The sequence below is a fragment of the Sinohyriopsis cumingii genome, chromosome 10 (genome assembly GCF_028554795.1).
Source record: "Sinohyriopsis cumingii isolate HCF-2022 chromosome 10, ASM2855479v2, whole genome shotgun sequence".
NCBI lineage: Eukaryota > Metazoa > Mollusca > Bivalvia > Unionida > Unionidae > Sinohyriopsis > Sinohyriopsis cumingii.
Genome location: NC_142970.1, coordinates 103515619 through 103537638, shown reverse-complemented (window position 1 = coordinate 103537638; position 22020 = coordinate 103515619). Strand labels below are relative to the sequence as shown.

Here is a 22020-nt window from a genome sequence, read left to right as displayed (position 1 = left end):
ATGGTAACATCAACTTCAGTTGGGTGGCTAGAGGTGGGTGGGCTTATAATCAAACAATGACATTGTATATTTGTGCAATATATTTGACATAATTTGGTAAAAATGAGGTTGGGCTTATTAAGAGATAAATCATGTACATCGGTAAATAAAGCATGCTGTATCTATTTTCAGGTACAGCTGCAAACAATAATGATGCACCAGCAGATCTTAGTCTAGGTTGTTTATTCCATTTATGAATCCTAACAAACTGCATAGATCCAGATCTGCCAGTGCATTATGCAACAGCAGATCTATGCCGCTTACAGTAGAATCTGACTTCTACATAAGTATATATGTCAAATATAAATCTCATTCTTTTATTACATAATGAAAAATATTTAATTCAGAGTGATATGCACGTCCCATCTAAAACAGCGTGTCCCTGATCATGGCACTTTACTCCATTGCCTTAGTACTAAGTAACTTTCATGTCTCGCTGTGCCATACAACACTAAACCAAACATTTAATGGTGAATTACCAATTTTAGAAAACTTTACCATGATTTCAAATTCTTTCAGATATAATTAAGTTATTTGTTTTTTATCTGTTAATTAAATTACTATACAGTGAATTCTAAAGTTGATTGACACTGATATGTAGGAGCTGGCAGAAAGGTAAAGAAACATGTTCTGCTGAATACTCACTGATTTAATTAAATCTGTGTGCAGAATACTCTCCACATCTAACTAGCAAAACCTTGTAAACAAAACTTTAACATTAATGACCATGCCATTGCCACTACCTCAGGACTGATACCAGTGTCTCACCATGCTTATATGGTTGAGACAAAAAACAAAGGTTTACAAATAAAATGTTCAATTAAAAGTTACTGACATGTTAAAATATTCTAACTGGTGTGGACAATGTATGTTTGATTCTTCCTCATTGCAGAAAGATCATTTTCTATGCTGATAACAACCACAAAGAGAGACCTGAATGTCATAGGTGGTAAAGAGAGACTTGAGTACCATGGGTGATAAAGACAGACTTAAATGTTATGGGTGGTAAAGAGAGACTTGAATATCATGACTTATCTGCTGGCACATTATGTGATTGCAGATCAGGGTCTATGTTTTTTGCAGTTGGATTTATAAGCAGTTAGCACAGTATATTAATAATCACAACAAACAGATGCACAACAGAGAAAACAAGTTTGATTGGAACAGTAAACTCCTCCAACCCTGAAATATAAATGCAGGACTCAGAAACCATTTGTCCTGTCATCCTAATTACACAGAAATTGTGCTGTGTACACTTTGCCACTTACTTTTCCCCTGAGTCAAGTAGATTCTGATTCACACTGCAAGAAGAAATCTTTGCTTCTTCCACTGCTAATAAGCACTGAAATTCAGCATCGCTTAACATCTAGCATACATCAATTGTCAATTACTTCTGTTTAATCTGCCTCCTTGTTATCAGTCTAAGACACATTACAAAGGAAGCCGACATTGTTTTTTTTCTTCCCAGAAGTATTGAAAACAAGCTTAATACTAAAGTGGGTCAAAATCATGATTGTATTATATTCAGAGTGAAGGCAGTGGTGAGTGTAACACTGTCTGACCAGACCAAAATTATTGTGACATTGTCTGGCTTTTAAGTTCCCACACTAGTTTGACTCATAAAGATGTATGATAGATCAATGAAAAGGACAATTTCTCCACATCAGACACCTACATTACTGGAAGAAGTCCGTGTAAAATGAATATAGACCTTGTCTCTTATTATAAACTAATCCAAGAGATATTGCATTTGAAGGGTTTTAATGAGCAAAATCATGTCATTGATGAGTACTTGCAAAAAAATGCCCATGATCCCTGAAATGTTTTGTTCTAAAGCAAGTGTCTAATTATACTGTCTTGAGCCCTGCTTATTATCACCAATGACATCTGCCTCATGTACACCTGAAATGAAGTTGACACCTGTATTTTCTGATTTCATTTAAATAAAATACAGAGGATGGCATAATATTCTACGGATAAGTAATTAATTATTAATTATAGTGACTTGCAAAATGACATAAAAAACAAAATGTGGAGATATATTCAAGTTCAGAGGTAAGGTGAAAGGGGTGGAATGAAATCAAGGGTTCATGGCACCGACCAAAGCTGCTCCATATGAATACCTGACTACAGGCATAAAAAAATTCTGGATCTGAGGTTACAATGAAGTTGATGTGATGAGTTTCAATTTCTTGCTTAAAACATAAAAAAGAATCAGAATGAAGCTTACAGTGAGCCTTTCGGTGTGGATCTGCTGTATTCTTGTAAAGAGAGCGAACTACTTTGGCACTGCCAAATCTTTTAAATTTGCGGCTAACATTGTTGTAGAACCAGTCACAGGATTTCAGCTTTAGTTCACTGAAACAAGAGAGTAAGAGAGAGATACAGTCAAAGTATGAAGTCTGAAACAAGAAAATTTTATTCAAATATTTCTGGGGTGTAAATCAAAATATTATCTTACTGGTATTATTTAATGGCAGAAAGTTTCCTATCAAAATGAAAGTCTCAATAAATCAAAACTGGGGCATCTGTGTGTGTGTGTTTTGGAATTTTAATGTACTTTTTAAAACAGTTCAGTCATATCGTTACGATGTCTGCAGTGTGGCAGTTTATAGTGATGTCTAGCACTGGGGCATCATGCCGCAGACATGTAGCATGATGTCCCACCCAGTCACATTATCCTGACACCTGGCTGACCAGTCCTAGCACTAACCCCTTAATGCTGAGAGCCAAGTGAGGCAGCTGTTAGTACAATTCTTATAAGTCTTTGGTATGACATGGTCGAGGTTTAAACCCACGACCTCCCACATCCAAGGCAGATGATCTAACCACTTAGGCCACTAAAGCGGTCCTGGGGCATCTGTAGGTAACATGTAATAAACTAAGGCATCTGTACAGAACATGTAATAAACTGGGGCAGCTGTTGATAACATTTGATAAACTGAGCATGAACTTACAATCAGTGAATATCATGGACAGATGTTAATTTACAAGTTAAAAATAAAACATAAAGGGAGAAGTTATTTTGTAATAAGTGTCAGAACACTGGCCGGACAATTTTGAAAATATTAATATGTACCAATTATAAAGGATTTCATTATATTATAAGGAAAGACAATTTGGTACCAAATGCATTTTTTTAAAAATAACTGCAGTATAATGTAACGCCACTACCTACATATGTAAAGTCTCTATAATGAATTGTGTCTGAGGAGTCGTGTGACAAATGCATGCACACATGCATGACCATCTGGACAAACTCATGACCTAAAATGTATAGGTTCAACTTTACCATCAGCAGATCAGCCTGGATTGGACTTTGCACTTTCCTCTACTTACCTCAGCACAATAAACCCTTCAAAGTGTTGATGTGCCTTAAAAATGCCAAAACCCCAAAAATAACAAGCTGTATCTCATAATTCCCATCTTTTCTCCCAAAAAACATAGAGACAAGACTATTTGTTACAACTATGCCATTTATCTATTTCATCTCTATAGGCTACAACTATGGCATTTGTCTATTTTATCTCTATTGGCTACATCTACGCCATTTACCCAGTATCTATTTTATCTCTATTGGCTACAACTATGGCATTTGTCTATTTCATCTCTATAGGCTACAACTATGGCATTTGTCTATTTCATCTCTATAGGCTACAACTATGGCATTTGTCTATTTTATCTCTATTGGCTACATCTACGCCATTTACCTGGTATCTATTTTATCTCTATTGGCTACAACTATGCCATTTCTCTATTTTATCTCTAATCAGACATAGAACTGAGAAAGGCTATTCTAGGGAAAGAGTCCTTTATGAGAATACATATGGTACATCACTCGCATTATTCTTTAAATGGATTAACAATCTGGGAACCACCGAAACTGTTTGTATAAAGAGGTACTCATTATACAGTCATACACCTGTGTTATGGAAGTCAATGCAGAAAGTTGTTGTATATATAAAATCTGAAATGTCCACATTCTTCCATGATAACTAGTATTTATGTGCATCATGACTTCATTCAAAAAGATCTGGTGAATAGTCTTGTTAAAATGTGCATAGTTTCTAATACCCCCTCCCCTCCCCACCCTTTCATTTTCCAAGGTTAGCTCATGATGATTTAAAGTAGGTGAAATATAACAGCAAAATTCATCATCATTACAGAACAGGACAAATTTATTTAACCTTGAACTTACATTTATTTAACCTTGAACTTACGTTTGTTTCATACAAGCAGAGCAGACATATCCTTTCAACTCATCATCGTACTGACAGCAGCTTTTGCACACAAAAAGCTTACATATTTGACATGTTTGTTTCCGATTGAATATTATTCCAAAAGTTTCACAACATCGAATGCAACAGTTTTTATTGAATTTTGTGCGGGTCAGCAGGGTGGCTTTGCCTTCTTCATCTGAGACTTCTTCTTCAATTTTGCTAATAAAGAAAAAAAAGGTGACATTTATTCATTGTCGTATGTCAACTTTCTACATCATATGACCAACACATGTACTGCTAGGGCATTATGGTATCTATCATTCATGCCTAACCAATTGATGACTTACATGGTTCCACCAATCTGCCAGTGGCTCCACAAATCAAACACTTCTGTCAGATACCTATCCAACACCATCTGTCAGTGGGTCCACCTATTTAACCACATATCATTGACTCCACCAATAATATCTTCCGTCGGTAACTAACATCATGTCACCTACCTAAAACCATCTGTCAGTCACCTAACACCATTTCCAAACAGTTTCAGTTGTCTAACACCATCTGTCAGTGACTCCACCTAATATCATCTCTAAATAATTTCACCTATTTAACAGCTCTGCCAGTGGCCCCAACTTTCTAACACTGACTGTCAGTAGCTCCACCTTTCTAACACCATCAGTCAGTGTCCCCACCTAATACCATTTGTAAATGGTTTCACCTATTTAACACCTCTGTCAGTGTTCCCACCTAACTCCATTCGTCAGTGGCTCCAGTAATTTTTTAAAATCTAAAATTCATAAAGACTGCTGATCAATCTCAAAACCAACTATGTGTAACAACAGAATCATGCACAGAGTACAAGGCATGTCTATGTGTCAACAACACAGCATTGTACTGAGTATTAAAGCATGTCTATGTGTCAGCAACACAGTATTGCATGGAGTACTGAGCATGTATATGTGTCAGCAACAGAATCATGCAAAGTACTAGGCATATCTAACTGTGTGAGCAGCAGAATCATGCACAAAATACTAAGCATGTCTATATGTCAACAACACTCATGCTGAGTACTAGGCATGTCAAACTATGTGTCAGCAACACAATCATGCACAGAGTACTAAGGATGTTTAGCTGTGTTAGCAGTACAATTATGTTCAGAGTACTAGGCATGTCTATGTGTCGCAACACAATCATGTACAGAATACTAAGAATGTTTAACTTTTTGTCAGCAACACAATCATGCAGAGTACTAGGCATGTCTATGTGTCAACAACACAATAATGCACTTAGTACTAAGCATGTCTGGGTCAGCAACACAATTGTGCAGTGTACTAGGCATGTCCAATTGTGTCAGCAACACTATCAAGCACAGAATCTAAGCATGTCTGTGTCAGCAACACAATCATACACATAATTTAAGCATGTCTATGTGTCAGCAACACAGTATTGCACTGAGTATTAAGCATGTCTATGTGTCAGCAACACAGTATTGCATGGAGTACTGAGCATGTATATGTGTCAGCAACAGAATCATGCAGAGTACTAGACATATCTAACTGTGTGAGCAGCAGAATCATGCACAAAATACTAAGCATGTCTGTGTGTCAACAACACTCATGCAGAGTACTAGGCATGTCAAACTATGTGTCAGCAACACAATCATGCACAGAGTACAAAGGATGTTTAGCTGTGTCAGCAGCACAGTCATGCACAGAGTACTAGGCATGTCTATGTGTAAGCAACACAATAATGCACTGAGTACTAAGCATGTCTGTGTCAGCAACACAATTATGCAGTGTACTAAGTATGTCTAATAGTGTCAGCAACACTATCAAGCACATAATCTAAACATGTCTGTGTGTCAGCAACACAATAATGCACATACTTTAAGCATGTCTATGTGTCAGCAACACAATATGCAATGTACTTGACATGTCTTTGTCAGGAACACAATCATGCAGTGTACTTGACATGTCTGTGTCAGGAACACAATCATGCACAGAATTTAAGCATGTGTATGTGTCAGCAACACAATCATGCACAGAATACTGAGCACGTTTAGCTGTCAGTAACAGAATCATGCACAGAGTACTAGGCATGTCTAACTATGAAGCAGCATAGCTGGGTTTACAATATCTGACACCTAGACATATTTCACTATGTCACATTATAATTTCAAGGTGTTATCATTGGATGCCTAGTCATTCTTCACTACACTTCCTTCCAATTTTTGTTAACTTTTCACTTTGAACCAAAAATGTCTTTCTAATATGACAAATTTCAAAAGAAAATCTGACCATTTTTCAGTATAGTGCAATCTCTCTTATTGCATGTATTTGCTTACAAGTTGAGTCAAACTTAAAAACTACACAGGGTCTGTGTTGACTGCAGTTGGATCTGACTTGTCAGCAGTATAAATGGTAGCTCTCAGTGGACTGGGCAACAGCGGATCAGTTATGGCTGCATATGAAAGCAGCCATTATGGGAAGGTACAATATATAAACAAGATAAAACAAGGGAAAATTTTAATGGGGCTGGATATATAGGGACTGTGACCGGTATGAGAGGCTGGATACATAAATATTCCTAATATATTGTCTGGCATTGAAGTCAAATTAGGACCATGATTTAAACATCCCTTGTAAGAAAGGTGGCCTTGGCTTCATATGCATCTTACCCTCACGCACAGTAGTTAGACTTCTATGTTGTTTTTGATGCCCAATGTAAATATTCCAGAATTTTACAAAATGTTTGGGTCTGTGAAGTTTTTGGAGTTGGACTCAACTTATAAGCAAGCATAAATGGTAAATGACAGGTCCTGTTCTAATTGCTAATCGCTTTGCCAAGAAAAATATTCTGCAGAAAGCGGTATTTTTTTGGCCTGATCACCATGAGATGACATACCAACACAATATTAGACTTGCACAAACTTTAACACAATAATCTAATGCAGAATCAAATCACATATGATGCCACAGTTAGCACCTAAACAATAATAACAAATCTTGACATTTTTGTGTTTGCATGAGAAAAAATGTGACCTAGATAGTGCAACAGTAACATGGTCCTTGTTCAATCCCCAGTTTCAGAATGTGCAAGGGTAAAATAGCTATCCAATCAAGGTTGACAGTTTCCCATAGGTTCATTGGCTGCTTCCATGTTAGAGAACCCAATCCATCAACAGGTTATGGCAAAAGCCAAAATACAAACCAGTCTCATATCTTGGTGGAATTATTCTAATTTTAACTTCAAATTATACAATTACAATCACTCGTCACATTCCAATTTTGTGGTCAGATATAATTTTATACTGATAACCCCATTTTGAACACAATTATATTCAGATCACTGATATGCTTGCAATATCTTTGTAATTCTGTTGTGAAAGTGTTACATTACATCACTTGTTTCACAAAGTAAATGACCAATCAGAAATCCTGTTAGTTGGTTACCCTAACTCATCACAGAAAGTTCAAGAAAGAAACAAATGGCCAATAATGATTATATCCACATGACATGTGCTACATAAATTATGATTATATCTACATGACATGTGCTACATAAATTACAATTATATCCACATGACATGTGCTACATAAATTATGATTATATATACATGCTACATAAATTATGATTATATCCACATGACATGTGCTATATAAATTACGATTATATCTACATGACATGTGCTACGTAAATTACGATTATATCTACATGACATGTGCTATATAAATTACGATTATATCCACATGACATGTGCTACATAAATTACGATTATATCCACATGACATGTGCTATATAAATTACGATTATATCTACATGACATGTGCTACATAAATTACGATTATATCCACATGACATGTGCTACATAAATTACGATTATATCCACATGACATGTGCTAGATAAATTATGATTATATCTACATGACATGTGCTACATAAATTACGATTATATCCACATGACATGTGCTACATAAATTACGATTATATCCACATGACATGTGCTACATAAATTACAATTATATCTACATGACATGTGCTACATAAATTACGATTATATCTACATGACATGTGCTACGTAAATTACGATTATATCTACATGACATGTGCTACATAAATTACGATTATATCTACATGACATGTGCTACATAAATTACGATTATATCCACATGACATGTGTTACATAAATTACAATTATATCTACATGACATGTGCTACATAAATTACGATTATATCTACATGACATGTGCTACATAAATTACGATTATATCCACATGACATGTGCTACGTAAATTATGATTATATCTACATGACATGTGCTACATAAATTACGATTATATCCACATGACATGTGCTACGTAAATTATGATTATATCTACATGACATGTGCTACATAAATTACGATTATATCCACATGACATGTGCTACGTAAATTATGATTATATCTACATGACATGTGCTACGTAAATTACGATTATATCCACATGACATGTGCTATATAAATTACGATTATATCTACATGACATGTCCTACGTAAATTACGATTATATCCACATGACATGTGCTATATAAATTACGATTATATCTACATGACATGTGCTACATAAATTACGATTATATCCACATGACATGTGCTACATAAATTATGATTATATCCACATGACATGTGCTACGTAAATTACGATTATATCCACATGACATGTGCTACATAAATTACGATTATATCTATATGACATGTGCTACATAAATTATGATTATATCTACATGACATGTGCTACATAAATTATGATTATATCCACATGACATGTGCTACATAAATTACGATTATATCCACATGACATGTGCTACATAAATTACAATTATATCTACATGACATGTGCTACATAAATTACGATTATATCCACATGACATGTGCTACATAAATTACGATTATATCTACATGACATGTGCTACATAAATTATGATTATATCTGCATGACATGTGCTACATAAATTACAAGGCATATCCAAGAATGAACAAATACCAAGCACTGCAGTATCAAAATACAACAGAGTGTCACATCATAAAAATGATTGTAAGAAAGCAAGTTTCAACCAAAAATCACTTTCGATTAATCATAATATAATTTGTGGATAAAATATTTTAGTATTTTTTTTTATTTGCATGTTCAGATGTATTAAAGAAGATAAATCACATTTCATATAAGTAAGGATTAGGATCTCTACAAAGGGATCCATGTCAAAAGAAATTGCAACACTGATTGACAAGGTCCACAACTCTGTCAAAAATAAATTAGATGAAACAAAAACCACTATAATGCTCATCTATCTCTAGTGCACCACTGTTCACACCAAGCTGCATTAAAATATGTCAAACCATTCCTAAACTATGTTTGACGCAAGAAATTGCATTAAAATGTCAAACCATTCCTAAACTATGTTTGATGCAAGAAATTGCATTAAAATGTGTCAACCCATTCCTAAACTATGTTTGATGCAAGAAATTGCATTAAAATATGTCAACCCATTCCTAAACTATGTTTGAAGCAAGAAACTGCATTAAAATGTCAAACCATTCCTAAACTACGTTTGATGCAAGAAATTGCATTAAAATATGTCAAATCATTCCTAAACTATGTTTGATGCAAGAAATTGCATTAAAATGTGTCAACCCATTCTTAAACTATGTTTGAAGCAAGAAATTGCATTAAAATATGTCAAATCATTCCTAAACTATTATGCAAGAAATTGCATTAAAATGTCAAACCATTCCTAAACTATGTCTGATGCAAGAAATTGCATTAAAATGTGTCAACCCATTCCTAAACTATGATGCAAGAAATTGCATTAAAATGTCAAACCATTCCTAAATTATGTTTGATGCAAGAAATTGCATTATATAGATATCTGCATATAGATGCTGGGGGTCCTTAGATGTGTGAAGTTTTGAACAGAACTTTAACTTGTACCTTAATCTCTCTTTTTCTTTCTGCCTCAGTTCAAAATCCTTCTGTATCACCTCTAGAATCCGTTCACACTCTTCTTTAGTCAGGTCACCCAGACCAAGTTGCTTGCCCATGTTGGAGTTCATAGATGCAGACAGCAATTGCTCGATGGAAGGTTTTGATGACGGAACAAAGTTACTAGCTTGCTTGTTTCATCTTGGGACTCGAATGATTTCCTGTTGCAAAGTACATCATAATTAAAATACAAATATGATATCAATTCCAACCTAAGATGATCACAATGGTTTTGATATCAGGAAATACCGATTCCATTAAAAAAAAGGAAATACACTCCATGTCAGTATTCGCGCTATTTATATTTATAGAGACGACCGGTACACTAATGGATGATCAAGGATTAAGACATTTATTTTGCATGTCTACTGTGCATCTTCCCAAGTGAATGAGAAACAAAATGACCTTGTAAGTGCTAGTACTGATGGATGACATTGATAATGCTGTAAAGAGTGGAAGCAGACAACTTGCTACATTGGCACAGCAAACTTGACTGGTTCTGTTACATACTGCACAGTGAAACTGACTGATTCTATTTCATTCTACACAGCAAACTTAAATGGTTATATACATCAAGAACTCCATATATGGGTTATCCCTAACAAAAGTAACAAAATCAATAAATATTACAAAACAAGAATTTAGTTATTTCTCAGAACTTTACATTCCTGCTTTGGGTGAAATAAGACTCCATTAGTTTTGTTTAAAACAGACACTGATGTGCAATCAGAGCTGCTGAAAAAAAATTCCCTGATCCATAATGGAATCATATTGCATGTTTTTTTTTAGCTACACAAGGAAATTTGTAAAACTAAATTATACTATTAACTGAACATTCATACTGACAATTGTCTGGTCTAATGTTGTTAGGCTTCTAAATGTACATCAAATCACAAAGTCTTTGGTTCTAGGCGATATATCAAAGGTATGGTACAAATATCTTTAATTGACCCTGTGACCTCTGGCAAGCTTTGGTTCTAGGCTATCAAAGGTATGGTACAAATATCTTTAATTGACCCTGTGACCTCTGGCAAGCTTTGGTTCTAGGCTATCAAAGGTATTGTACAAATATCTTTAATTGACCCTGTGACCTCTGGCAAGCTTTGTGCTCATTAAATGTCAAGTATTAAGACTGATATATGAGGCTATACAGATTTGTGTTTGTAATACACATATGCCTAAATGGCAACCAAACATGTCTATGCTGAATAAGCTCATGTATTTATTGAGAAAATAAATTGCCTTTGCCCCATGAATAATAACCCAGGACATCTAAATAAACATAACAACATCCTCATAAAGTTTCATTTGTCGATGTAAACTTTTCAAAAGTCCTGCTGACAAAGTTTTCATCCCAAAAAAGTCCAAGTTCAAAACTTTACCACAAAGCAAAATTACTTAGTGTTCTGAAAATAAGATCAGGCTATCAAATATGCTCATCAAATTTCATTTGCCTATCTAAAGCAATCTTTTGTGTAATTGTACAAATGATGTCAAAAAAAGGGCAACATGAAACTGAACGGGCATTAGCCCAGTAATGGCTGCTTTTTGAAGCTAGTTTTTAGTTTGAAAAGATAAAATGTTAATAATAGAAAATGTGTTTAGAAACTTGTCTGATGATATACCAAATTTTCAACACTACTGCATTTATTCATTTTAGCTCAGTGGATGAATTGAGTGAAAAATATATAACAGGTATAACAGGTATTGGGTTCTTTTTTATCTTTAATCTCTTTCAGTTGTTTTGTTTCTTAGGAAAAATACAACATCGTTTTTATTTCAGTATTTTGCCTTTGTTATCGAAACAAAACTATTTTATCATCTTGTCCAAGAATGCAAAGACCTGAAATGACTTGTCACACAAAGATCCAAAGTGACCTGTCATGCAAAGAACAGAAGAGACCTATCACACAAAGATCTGAACTGACCTGTTACACAAAGATCTGAACTGACCTGTCACACAAAGACGAGAAGTGACCTGTCACACAAAGACGAGAAGTGACCTGTCACACAAAGACGAGAAGTGAGGATGTATCCTCATAAAGCTGCCTTTTTGTTCTTAACAAAAATAGAAAAACTGATTATCTAAAAGTACAAAAGAAACATACCTACTTAATTTTATTTACCTATAAAAATAGTTTTTGTGTATTCCTCCTAACATGTATCTTGTGATAGTCAGATATAAAAACTTTTGGAAGTACATGCATTAAAGAAACAAATGGACAGAACAAAATGAAAATGAAGAGAAGGCATACAAATTTGGAAAAGTATAAGTATCTGTCTTCAATATAAATGATGTGGATGACTAACTATTAACATAAATCACCCAATATAGCAATGTGTACTTGCACCAAAATTACATCTTTAAGCAGGGACCCCGAGTGGCTGAGTGGTCTAAAGCACTCACTGTTACGGATCATTGGCATCTCACCTCTGTCTGTGTGGGTTCGAGTCACAAGCTCGGCCAATGTGGGTATGTGAAAAAGCTTGCCAGTAGCTTCTTGTTGGTTGGTGGTTCATTCCGGGGTTTTCCCGGGTTCTTCCTCCACCATTTATACTGGCCACCATGTATAGCTTATCTTGTGCTGAAACATTTCATTAAACCCTACAACAACAACAACATCAACATCTTTAAGAAACTTTATTTCTGCTTCAGCTAATACATTTTTCTTCAAAATAAATTGGTAAAATATTCTGAATTGAACTTAAAGAAGAAATTTTCAATTTGTGACAACAAACTACACAATAATATCTAACAAAAATTTGGTACAGTACGTATTAATTGACTTAATTGTACAGCTATTTTAGAGAGAAGCTGAAAACTGGTTTTCCATCTAGTTGCTAGGAAAGCCATATCATCACTATTTCAACAACATTTTATCAAATTCACTCAGTTGTTCTTCCAAAGTATAACATAGGGTTTGCACAAGACTGCTATGAAAGCTACACTGGTGCATGAAGAATTTTTTTGGGTAGGGATGGAAGTCACACCATTGCAACAAGACAAAAATTTGGTAGAGCATGGAAGCCACACTGTTGCATCAAGACAAAAATTTGGTAGAGCATGGAAGCCACACTGTTGCATCAAGACAAAAATTTGGTAGAGCATGGAAGTCACACCATTGCATCAAGGCAAAAATTTGGTAGAGCATGGAAGTCATACCATTGCATCAAGACATACATTTGGTGGAGCATGGAAGCCACACCGTTGCATCGAGACAAAAATTTGGTGGAGCACACATATCCTAAGGAACATTCTGCAATTTTGTATTAAAACTAGCTCAGCCATTCTAGAAGAGAAGTTTTAAAATAGGTTATTCATGGTTGCTATGGAAGTCACATGATTGCTATGGAAACCATTTTCAGCATATATTTTGTTTAGCATTTTCCAAACTGGGAAAATGTCTACTGAGTTTTATGGTTTTATACCTGGTTCCTATGAAAGCTTAGTAACACTGCTTGGAAAGCCACCTATTCTCTGTCATGGAAGGCATGTACTGAGAAGGATCCTTACTAAGTCTGACCAAATTGAAAAAGTCACTCTAGAGAAGAAGCTAAAATATAGCAAGGGAAAAACAACAGCAACCAGAGATGGATGATGTTCAGATTGAATTGTTTACAATGAGAATCCATAAGCTGTAATCACATAACTTGGCCTGCCCGTAGGCTGGTGAGCTAAACATGATAAAATGTGTCTGGTACAGTGAAAGTTTGGAAGCTTCATGTTCTAGATCATATATAATGACATAACCTTAAAACAGTACTCCTTCCACTGTCATAGCAACCCAAAGCTATATACTCTTAAAACAGTACTCCTTCCACTGTCAGCAACTCAAAGCTATATACTCTTGAAACAGTACTCCTTCCACTGTCATAGCAACCCAAAGCTATATACCTTCTTATTTGATGTACATGATACATAATCCTGTGAATAATAATAAGGTCACAACAACCTAATAAAGGGAAATGTGTTATACTGTGTGTGATTAGGAATTTTTTACGTAGCTTTAACAATTTTTCAGTCATGTTGCTATGATGTCTGCACTGTGGCAGTTTATAGTGGTATCTAGCACTGGGGCATCATGCCACAGACATATAGTATGATGTCCCACCCAGTCACATTATCTTGACACCAGGCCGACCAGTCCTAACACTAACCTTGTAAGGCTGAGCGCCAAGTGAGGCAGCTGTTAGTACCATTTTTGTAAGTCTTTGGTATGACTGCGCCAAGTGAGGCAGCTGTTAGTACCATTTTCGTAAGTCTTTGATATGACTCGGCCAGGATTCAAACCCACGACCTCCCACTTCCAAAGCGGACACTCTAACCACTAGGCCACCAGAGTGGTGTGTTATAATGAATAGCCTTATAGTTAGTGAGTGATGTAGGGATTTAAAAGTGGATCACAACCATATTTGTACCTGATTATCAGTTTGACCACTGTGACTAAGGGCAAACTTATCAAGACTAAAAACTAATAATATATATATAACTAATTTAAGGGTCAATAAACTTTGGAATATAACTAATATAACAGTTTTGTAGACATCTGCCTTGTGGCTATGGGTCAGTCAAGGGGGATAAAAACATTCCTGAACATTAGGGATCAACCATTTATTATGGTATTTTAAGTTTCTGTCTCTGACTTTTGAAGGAAGAAAAAATATTTTTGACAAATTAAAAAAAATACTAAATACTGAATAAGTAAGGAAGTGGTTAAATTAAATTCTTTGCAGAAAAGTTATGTTTTAAAAAGCTCCATTAAAAAAACCAACAGTCATAGTGCATCTTCTAGGTGCACAAATAAGCGAATCTGTTGCACCTTTGACTGCCAACCTTCATGTCATAGCAGCAGAGGAAATATGCAACCAACCCATTGTTGTAATAATGAATCTTTTTTATTCCAAAAGAGCAAGCACTTATTCTAATATGAAAAATCGGTCTAATAATTTGTACTGTTTTGGAGCCTGACCTAAACCTGTACCATATATAGCCAAGTTCAACAACAAACAACATAGACCCTGATCAACCATCTGATAATGCATCAGTAGGGCAGGGTCGATGTTGTTTGTTCTATGAATTACTTCTAACAATCTGCATAAACCCAGACTGCCAATGCATTATACAACAGTGGGCAGTGTCTATGTTGTTTGTTCTATGAATTACTTCTAACAATCTGCATAAACCCAGACTGCCAATGCATTGTACAACAGTAGGACAGTGTCTATGTTGTTTGTTCTAAGAATTACTTCTAACAATCTGCATAAACCCAGGCTGCCAATGCATAATACAACAGTAGGGCAGTGTCTATGTTGTTTGTTCCATGACTTACTTCTAACAATCTGCATAAACCCAGACTGCCAATGCATTATACAACAGTAGGGCAGAGTCGATGTTGTTTGTTCTATGAATTACTTCTAGCAATTTACATAAACCCAGACTACCAATGCATTTTACAACAATAGGGCAGGGTCTATGTTGTTTGTTCTATGAATTACTTCTAACAGTGTGCATAAACCCAGGCTGCCAATGCATTATACAACAGTAGGGCAGTGTCTATGTTGTTTGTTCTATGAATTACTTCTAATAATGTGCATAAACCCAGACTACCAATGCATTATACAACAGTAGGGCAGGGTCTATGTTGTTTGTTCTATGAATTACTTCTAAGAATGTGCATACACCCAGACTGCCAATGCATTATACAACAGTAGGGCAGGGTCTATGTGGTTTGTTCTATCAATTACTTCTAACAATCTGCATAAACCCAGACTACCAATGCATTATACAACAGTAGGGCAGGGTCTATGTTGTTTGTTCTATGAATTACTTCTAACAATCTGCATAAACCCGGACTGTCAATGCATTATACAACAGTAGGGCAGTGTCGATGTTGTTTGTTCTATGAATTACTTCTAACAATCTGCATAAACCCAGACTACCAATGCATTATACATCAGTAGGGCAGGGTCCATGTTGTTTGTTCTATGAATTACTTCTAAGAATGTGCATAAATCCAGGCTGCCAATGCATTATACAACAGTAGGGCAGTGTCTATGTTGTTTGTTCTATGAGTTACTTCTAAGAATGTGCATAAACCCAGACTACCAATGCATTATACAACAGTAGGGCAGGGTCGATGTTGTTTGTTCTATGAATTACTTCTAACAATCTGCATAAACCCAGGCTGCCAATGCATTATACAACAGTAGGGCAGGGTCTATGTTGTTTGTGATATGAATTACTTCTAACAATCTGCATGAACCCAGACTACCAATGCATTATACAACAGTAGGACAGGGTCTATGTTGTTTGTGATATGAATTACTTCAAACAATCTGCATAAATTCAGATCTGCCCATGCATTATACAACAGTAGAGCTGGGTCTGTGCAGTTTGCAGTTGGACTCAAGCAGGTATACATATTAAGTATGCAAGAGTCATATTAAAATTGTAAATCTGAAGTCACTTACAAAAACAAGGCATTCTCAGACCTCACTTATTATGGCACTGTCCATGGGAAATGCAGATCTCACTCATTATGACACTGTCATTAGGAGATGAGTACTCTCACATTGTACCCATGTCCTTGACAGATATGTACCCTATCAAAATAGCACTGTTCATGGGAGATAAGCGCTCCTCATTATACCTCTGTCAATGTGAGATACAGTACTTATTATGGCTCTGCAAATGGAAGATACAGTACTCTCTCTCTCAATATAGCATTGTCAATGGGAGATACAGTACTCCTCACTATATCTATGTCCATGGAAGATACAGTACTCACTCATTATATATATGTCCATGGAAGATACAGTACTCCTTATTATAGCTATTTCCATGGAAGATACAGTACTTCTCATTATAGCTATTTCTATGGAAGATATGTACTCCTCATTATAGCTATATCAATGGAAGATACAGTACACTCTCTCATTATATCATTGTCCATGGGAGATACATTACTCCTCATTATAGCTATCCATGGAAGATACAGTACTCCTCATTATAGCTATGTCAATGGAAGATACAGTACTCACTCATTAAAACAGTGTAAATGGAAGATACAGTTCTCCCTTTTTATATCAATGTCCATGAGAGATATAGAGTATACTGCTTACAGTCAATGATTGCTTTTTTATGAAGTACATGATACTTTCATAATTTAACTACCTCTTAATGAAATGGGATCCATCTTGTAACATGAACCATCTTATAATGAGGGGCCTTATAGTGAGGGAGTACTGTATATCAGATTTATTCTCAAAATCTGTGACTGTAAAATGAAACAGACTACTAAAATTGCTCAGCAATCCATCTGATTTAAAAATATGGAAAGTTGATGATATTTTCAATGATCTTTCTTATCTATGCTGTTGGCTGACATTAAGCCTATGCTGTGCATGGTAATTGTCAATTAACTTTTGCAGGAGAGACCTTCTAGTGGACTGGGAACTATTCCAATGCCTAGCATGGAATAAATATTTATTAAATCACTAATGATATTGTTTATCATTTGGGCAAGAACCATACTGGGTTAAATCATAGTACTTGTCATCTTTCCAAAAAGAAAAAACCCATATAGGAAATAAACACAGCTTTTGGAAATGAGCATGCTGAGTCTTCTCCATTTTCAGAAAGTGTTTGGGTAATTTGTGGTTAGAAAGATGGACTGATGCTGTTTGGGTAATTTGTGGTTAGAAAGATGGACTGATGCTGTTTGGGTAATTTGTGGTTAAAAGATGGACGGATGCTGTTTGGGTAATTTGTGCTTAGAAAGATGGACGGATGCTGTTTGGGTAATTTGTGCTTAGAAAGATGGACGGATGCTGTTTGGGTAATTTGTGGTTAAAAGATGGACGGATGCTGTTTGGGTAATTTGTGGTTAGAAAGATGGACTGATGCAAAGCTTTAATCGAGAGTAATAACTAGAGATGGCATTGGAATACAAGGAATCATTTTATCTCCAATTGTGAATAAACTGTAGTTCAATGTATCAGCTAAATTGTGTTTGTGTGTGTATGTGTGTGTGTGTGTGCATGCGTGCGTGCGTGCATGTGTGTGTGCCATTTGCATAAGCATGCATGCATATATGTCTGGTTCTATTGTGGCTCAATGGTTACCCACCTGATTCATGACTGAAAGGGCAAGGGTTAGATTCCTGCTATCGGATCAGCCCAGTTTGGCCACTCTGGTTGTTGCTGGGAAAAACACATAAACTCTAATTAATTTTGCACTAAATATGTATGTATGTATGTATGTATGTATGTATGAATGTGTGTGTATGTATGTATGTATGTATGTATGTATGTATGTATGTATGTATGTATATGAAAGTATGCATATTGGTTGGTTGGTTTTTAATAGCACCTTTGATATATTGCTAGCTATATCAAACTCCAAGAAAATGGGAGCTAAGTGCCTTTCCTAAGAACACGTCAAGGAAGTCAACACAGGCTGGCCTCCAGGGGTGTCTCTAAACCTGCAACCGTTGGATTATGAGTCTGATGTTTTACCAAATGGACTACCATATCTCCCATGACTGTATGAATGTATTCAAATGCCATATATACTCGCTTATAAGTAGAGTCCAACTGCAAACAGCACATACCCAGATCTACAAGGGCTGGAAGTTCTGGGTATGTGGCAGTTTCTTAGGAGTAATTAGCAGAACAAACAACATAGACCCTGTTCTGCAGGCACTATGAGCTGCAGCAGATCAGGGTCTTTGTTGTTTGCATTTTGTCTTGACTTATAAGTGAGTACATATGGTATGGCTATGGTTTAACTGCACACAGTAGGTATAAAGTGCATAGTGAGTTTGTGTATTGCAAAGAAAAAGGCATTCAATCCAAAAATAAAGACACTAATGGGTAAAACCAATCAAATACAAAGTCAAATTTTTAAAATATAAACTGCACTATTTTAAAACATTCAAGACCTTCTTAGCCGGGATGTATCCAGGTCAAAATGTTTGCCTCTATTAACAAACTTTTATGACAAGTGGGAAGGCACAGTGGACCTGTTATTCATCTCTGAATTTATAGTGGGGATAATGCTTGTGCCCACTGAATATAACCAAAGTTTTCTTGCTCAAAGTGAGAAGCTTTTTTAGTGGGAAAATCATCAGGATTTGCAAATTATATGAATCAAAGCTGTATATCAAATTTATTATTTGTGAAATCAGATCTTCATAACAAAGAGTGCATATAAAATTTCTGATGAACCTGCTGCTGAAATTTCTATAGCAACTGAATTGATTTTGTCATGACAAAATCAGCTCTTCACATTAAAAACACTATAATGAAACAGCTTGTAATTGATCTAGCAAATTGAAATTAAATTTCCAATTATCATGTTCTCTTTCAAAAACATAATATCACAGCTGTTCAATAGCAATTTTAACTATGTGAACTCTATACTCATTTGAAGAAAAAAATTCCATTCTTGATACAAATATCTGCACCCTTAAATCTTCTGCACATCAAATTTAAAATTGTTTAATCATTCTCAATAGTACATAAAATTTGTGAACATAAAGTTTATTTTATTCAAGCTGATCAAATATAAAAAATTTCAAGCTGGTACATTAACTAGGCAATATTTAAATATATTAAAATAACAAGTAATTGATTAAAAAAAACATAATACCATGAAATGCCTTTGACTTCCCTAATTATCATGTAAATTAATTAAAGTATTCTCAGTGCCAATAATGCAAATAATTTCTTGGCTGTCTTTCAAACTTTTTTCCATTTACTGAATAGACAGGTTATTCTGCCATAGTCATGATGCCCACAATTTCAACTGAAAATTAACAAAACAGGACTTAATATTTTATTTAAATCCTATAAATTGAGAATAGTATATGTTTTGTTCATTTGATATGAACAATATGAAATGAGTTGAATAAAATGTATATGCCATGGGCTACATGCAAGTGGCATATAGAAGATATTATCTTGTATCGAGTGAACAATGGATGTACTGTATTTCATGAAGTCAGTGAAAAACTCTGCTTGTCACTCATGAAAATAATAGAGTTTTTCAAACATGGCATTAAATATATCCACTATTCACTCAGAAAAAAATTTCTGATTATTCTATGCTTAAACGTGTAGACTACCTAAAGTGTACTATAACAGACTGAAGTAGCAGATTTTGTATTGTAATGTCAGTTGTTTGCTGTTCATGTACTACTGTACTCTGTAAATTTGTGCGGAAAATGTAAGTAGTAACATAATTCTTCTATGTCAAGGCAACAAAGCACATGCTTTGGAAAAAAAGTTGAAAAAAAATAATTCAGTTCATAACAGGATCTAATCATGGTTCTTTTGCATGACAAGATAATGTACTACCATTAAACCAAGTGATTAATGGTCGATGAATTTCTTTGGCAATAATAATATCAATACTCCCTTGAAAAAATGATCTTGAAAGAACAAAATTGATAATTCTCTACATGAGTTGTCAAAATTATTTCTCTTGGAAAATTTGCTAATTCAAGGAACAGCAACTAAACAGGAACTAAATTGTGTTATTCAAACAGTTTGATGGAATTAATGTCAGACGAAGAGTTTCAAATTCTGTTTATTACATAGCATCAAGCAGATACATTACTCAAAGATGTGGCTCTGTGCCATAAACGATTGTTATGCCATGGTATGGGAAACAATTTGTATCATATGATATAATGCAAATAATGCCAATTAACATATGAAAAATAAAATTATAGGGTTTATATATCAATTTTTTTCCAACTCCACCTGTCATTAACGACAATAAAGAGATGCTTGACCACAGAATTCAAAATCAGGAACACCTAACGTAATACTTTTATTACCAAGAGACTGAGCTTGTTATTAATTCATCAACTTCCAGCTGATATGTTATGGAACTATGCTAAAACATTGACAGTAGAATTAATTAGAGATGATTGATGGAACTGCAATTACCATACTATACACGACTGCACTGGAATGGTTTCTATCGATTTTACAATAAAACAATGACTGTCATGAAAATATGCACATACAAAAGCTGTAAAATAATTATTTCCTCTTCAAACTAAGATGTTGATGCATATTGTGCCCTTCAGAAAAATGAAGTAAGGTTTTCACATCCGGCAATGTACTTGATACAATCTGTGTAACAAATAAATTACTGGAGATAGGGAAGTTGTAATAGTGCATAGCATTGTGTATGCGGAAAATGTATTTGTTGGGATATAAATGCCTTTAAATTTTAGCCAAATGCAGCCGTATCATCTTTCAGTGATGGCATGCAATAAATAGCAAGTGTTGACTGGCATACAAATATTGTTCCAATCAATACATAGTGTTTTGTTGAGGTTTCATTTTTAAAAACCAGTCTTGCACCATATATTCTGTTTATAAGCACAGCTGGAAAAAAAATCAGAAACAACTTGTGATGCAGTCAAGTGGCAATATTGGTTCATATTTTTTACCTTTAGCTTAAAAGATTGTCAAAAACTGAGATTACGATGTTGTGAACTAAGTTCATCTCAGTATAAACTTTTATGAAACACCTTCTGACAACAAACTGATACAAAGTGTCAACCTGTTTTTATACAGGACAAACTGCTCTCTAACTGCCACATACCTCAAGTTGGAGAGAACTGAATCCACAGCATTCACTTAAGCAGAGCTCTTATGCACCCTATAAAGTTTAAAACGAAGCAGACAATACAGATTATCACTTTGTTAAGTATGCCATTGTG

General features: G+C 35.0%; 1 protein-coding gene across 5 annotated transcripts in view; it reads right to left on the bottom strand.

The window, feature by feature from the left end:
- Positions 1-22020, bottom strand: part of LOC149790748 (uncharacterized) — a 253054-nt gene that overhangs the window by 177524 nt on the left and 53510 nt on the right. For all 5 annotated transcript variants that reach the window (XM_089972803.1, XM_089972807.1, XM_089972808.1 and 2 more), the window contains exons 2-4: positions 10229-10440; positions 4260-4478; positions 2270-2397 (exon numbers count right to left, since the gene is read on the bottom strand). In XM_089972803.1, coding sequence (XP_089828929.1) covers positions 2270-2397; positions 4260-4478; positions 10229-10350 — 469 coding nt within the window. In that variant the 5' untranslated portion in view covers positions 10351-10440. The remainder of the gene's footprint in view (positions 1-2269; positions 2398-4259; positions 4479-10228; positions 10441-22020) is intronic.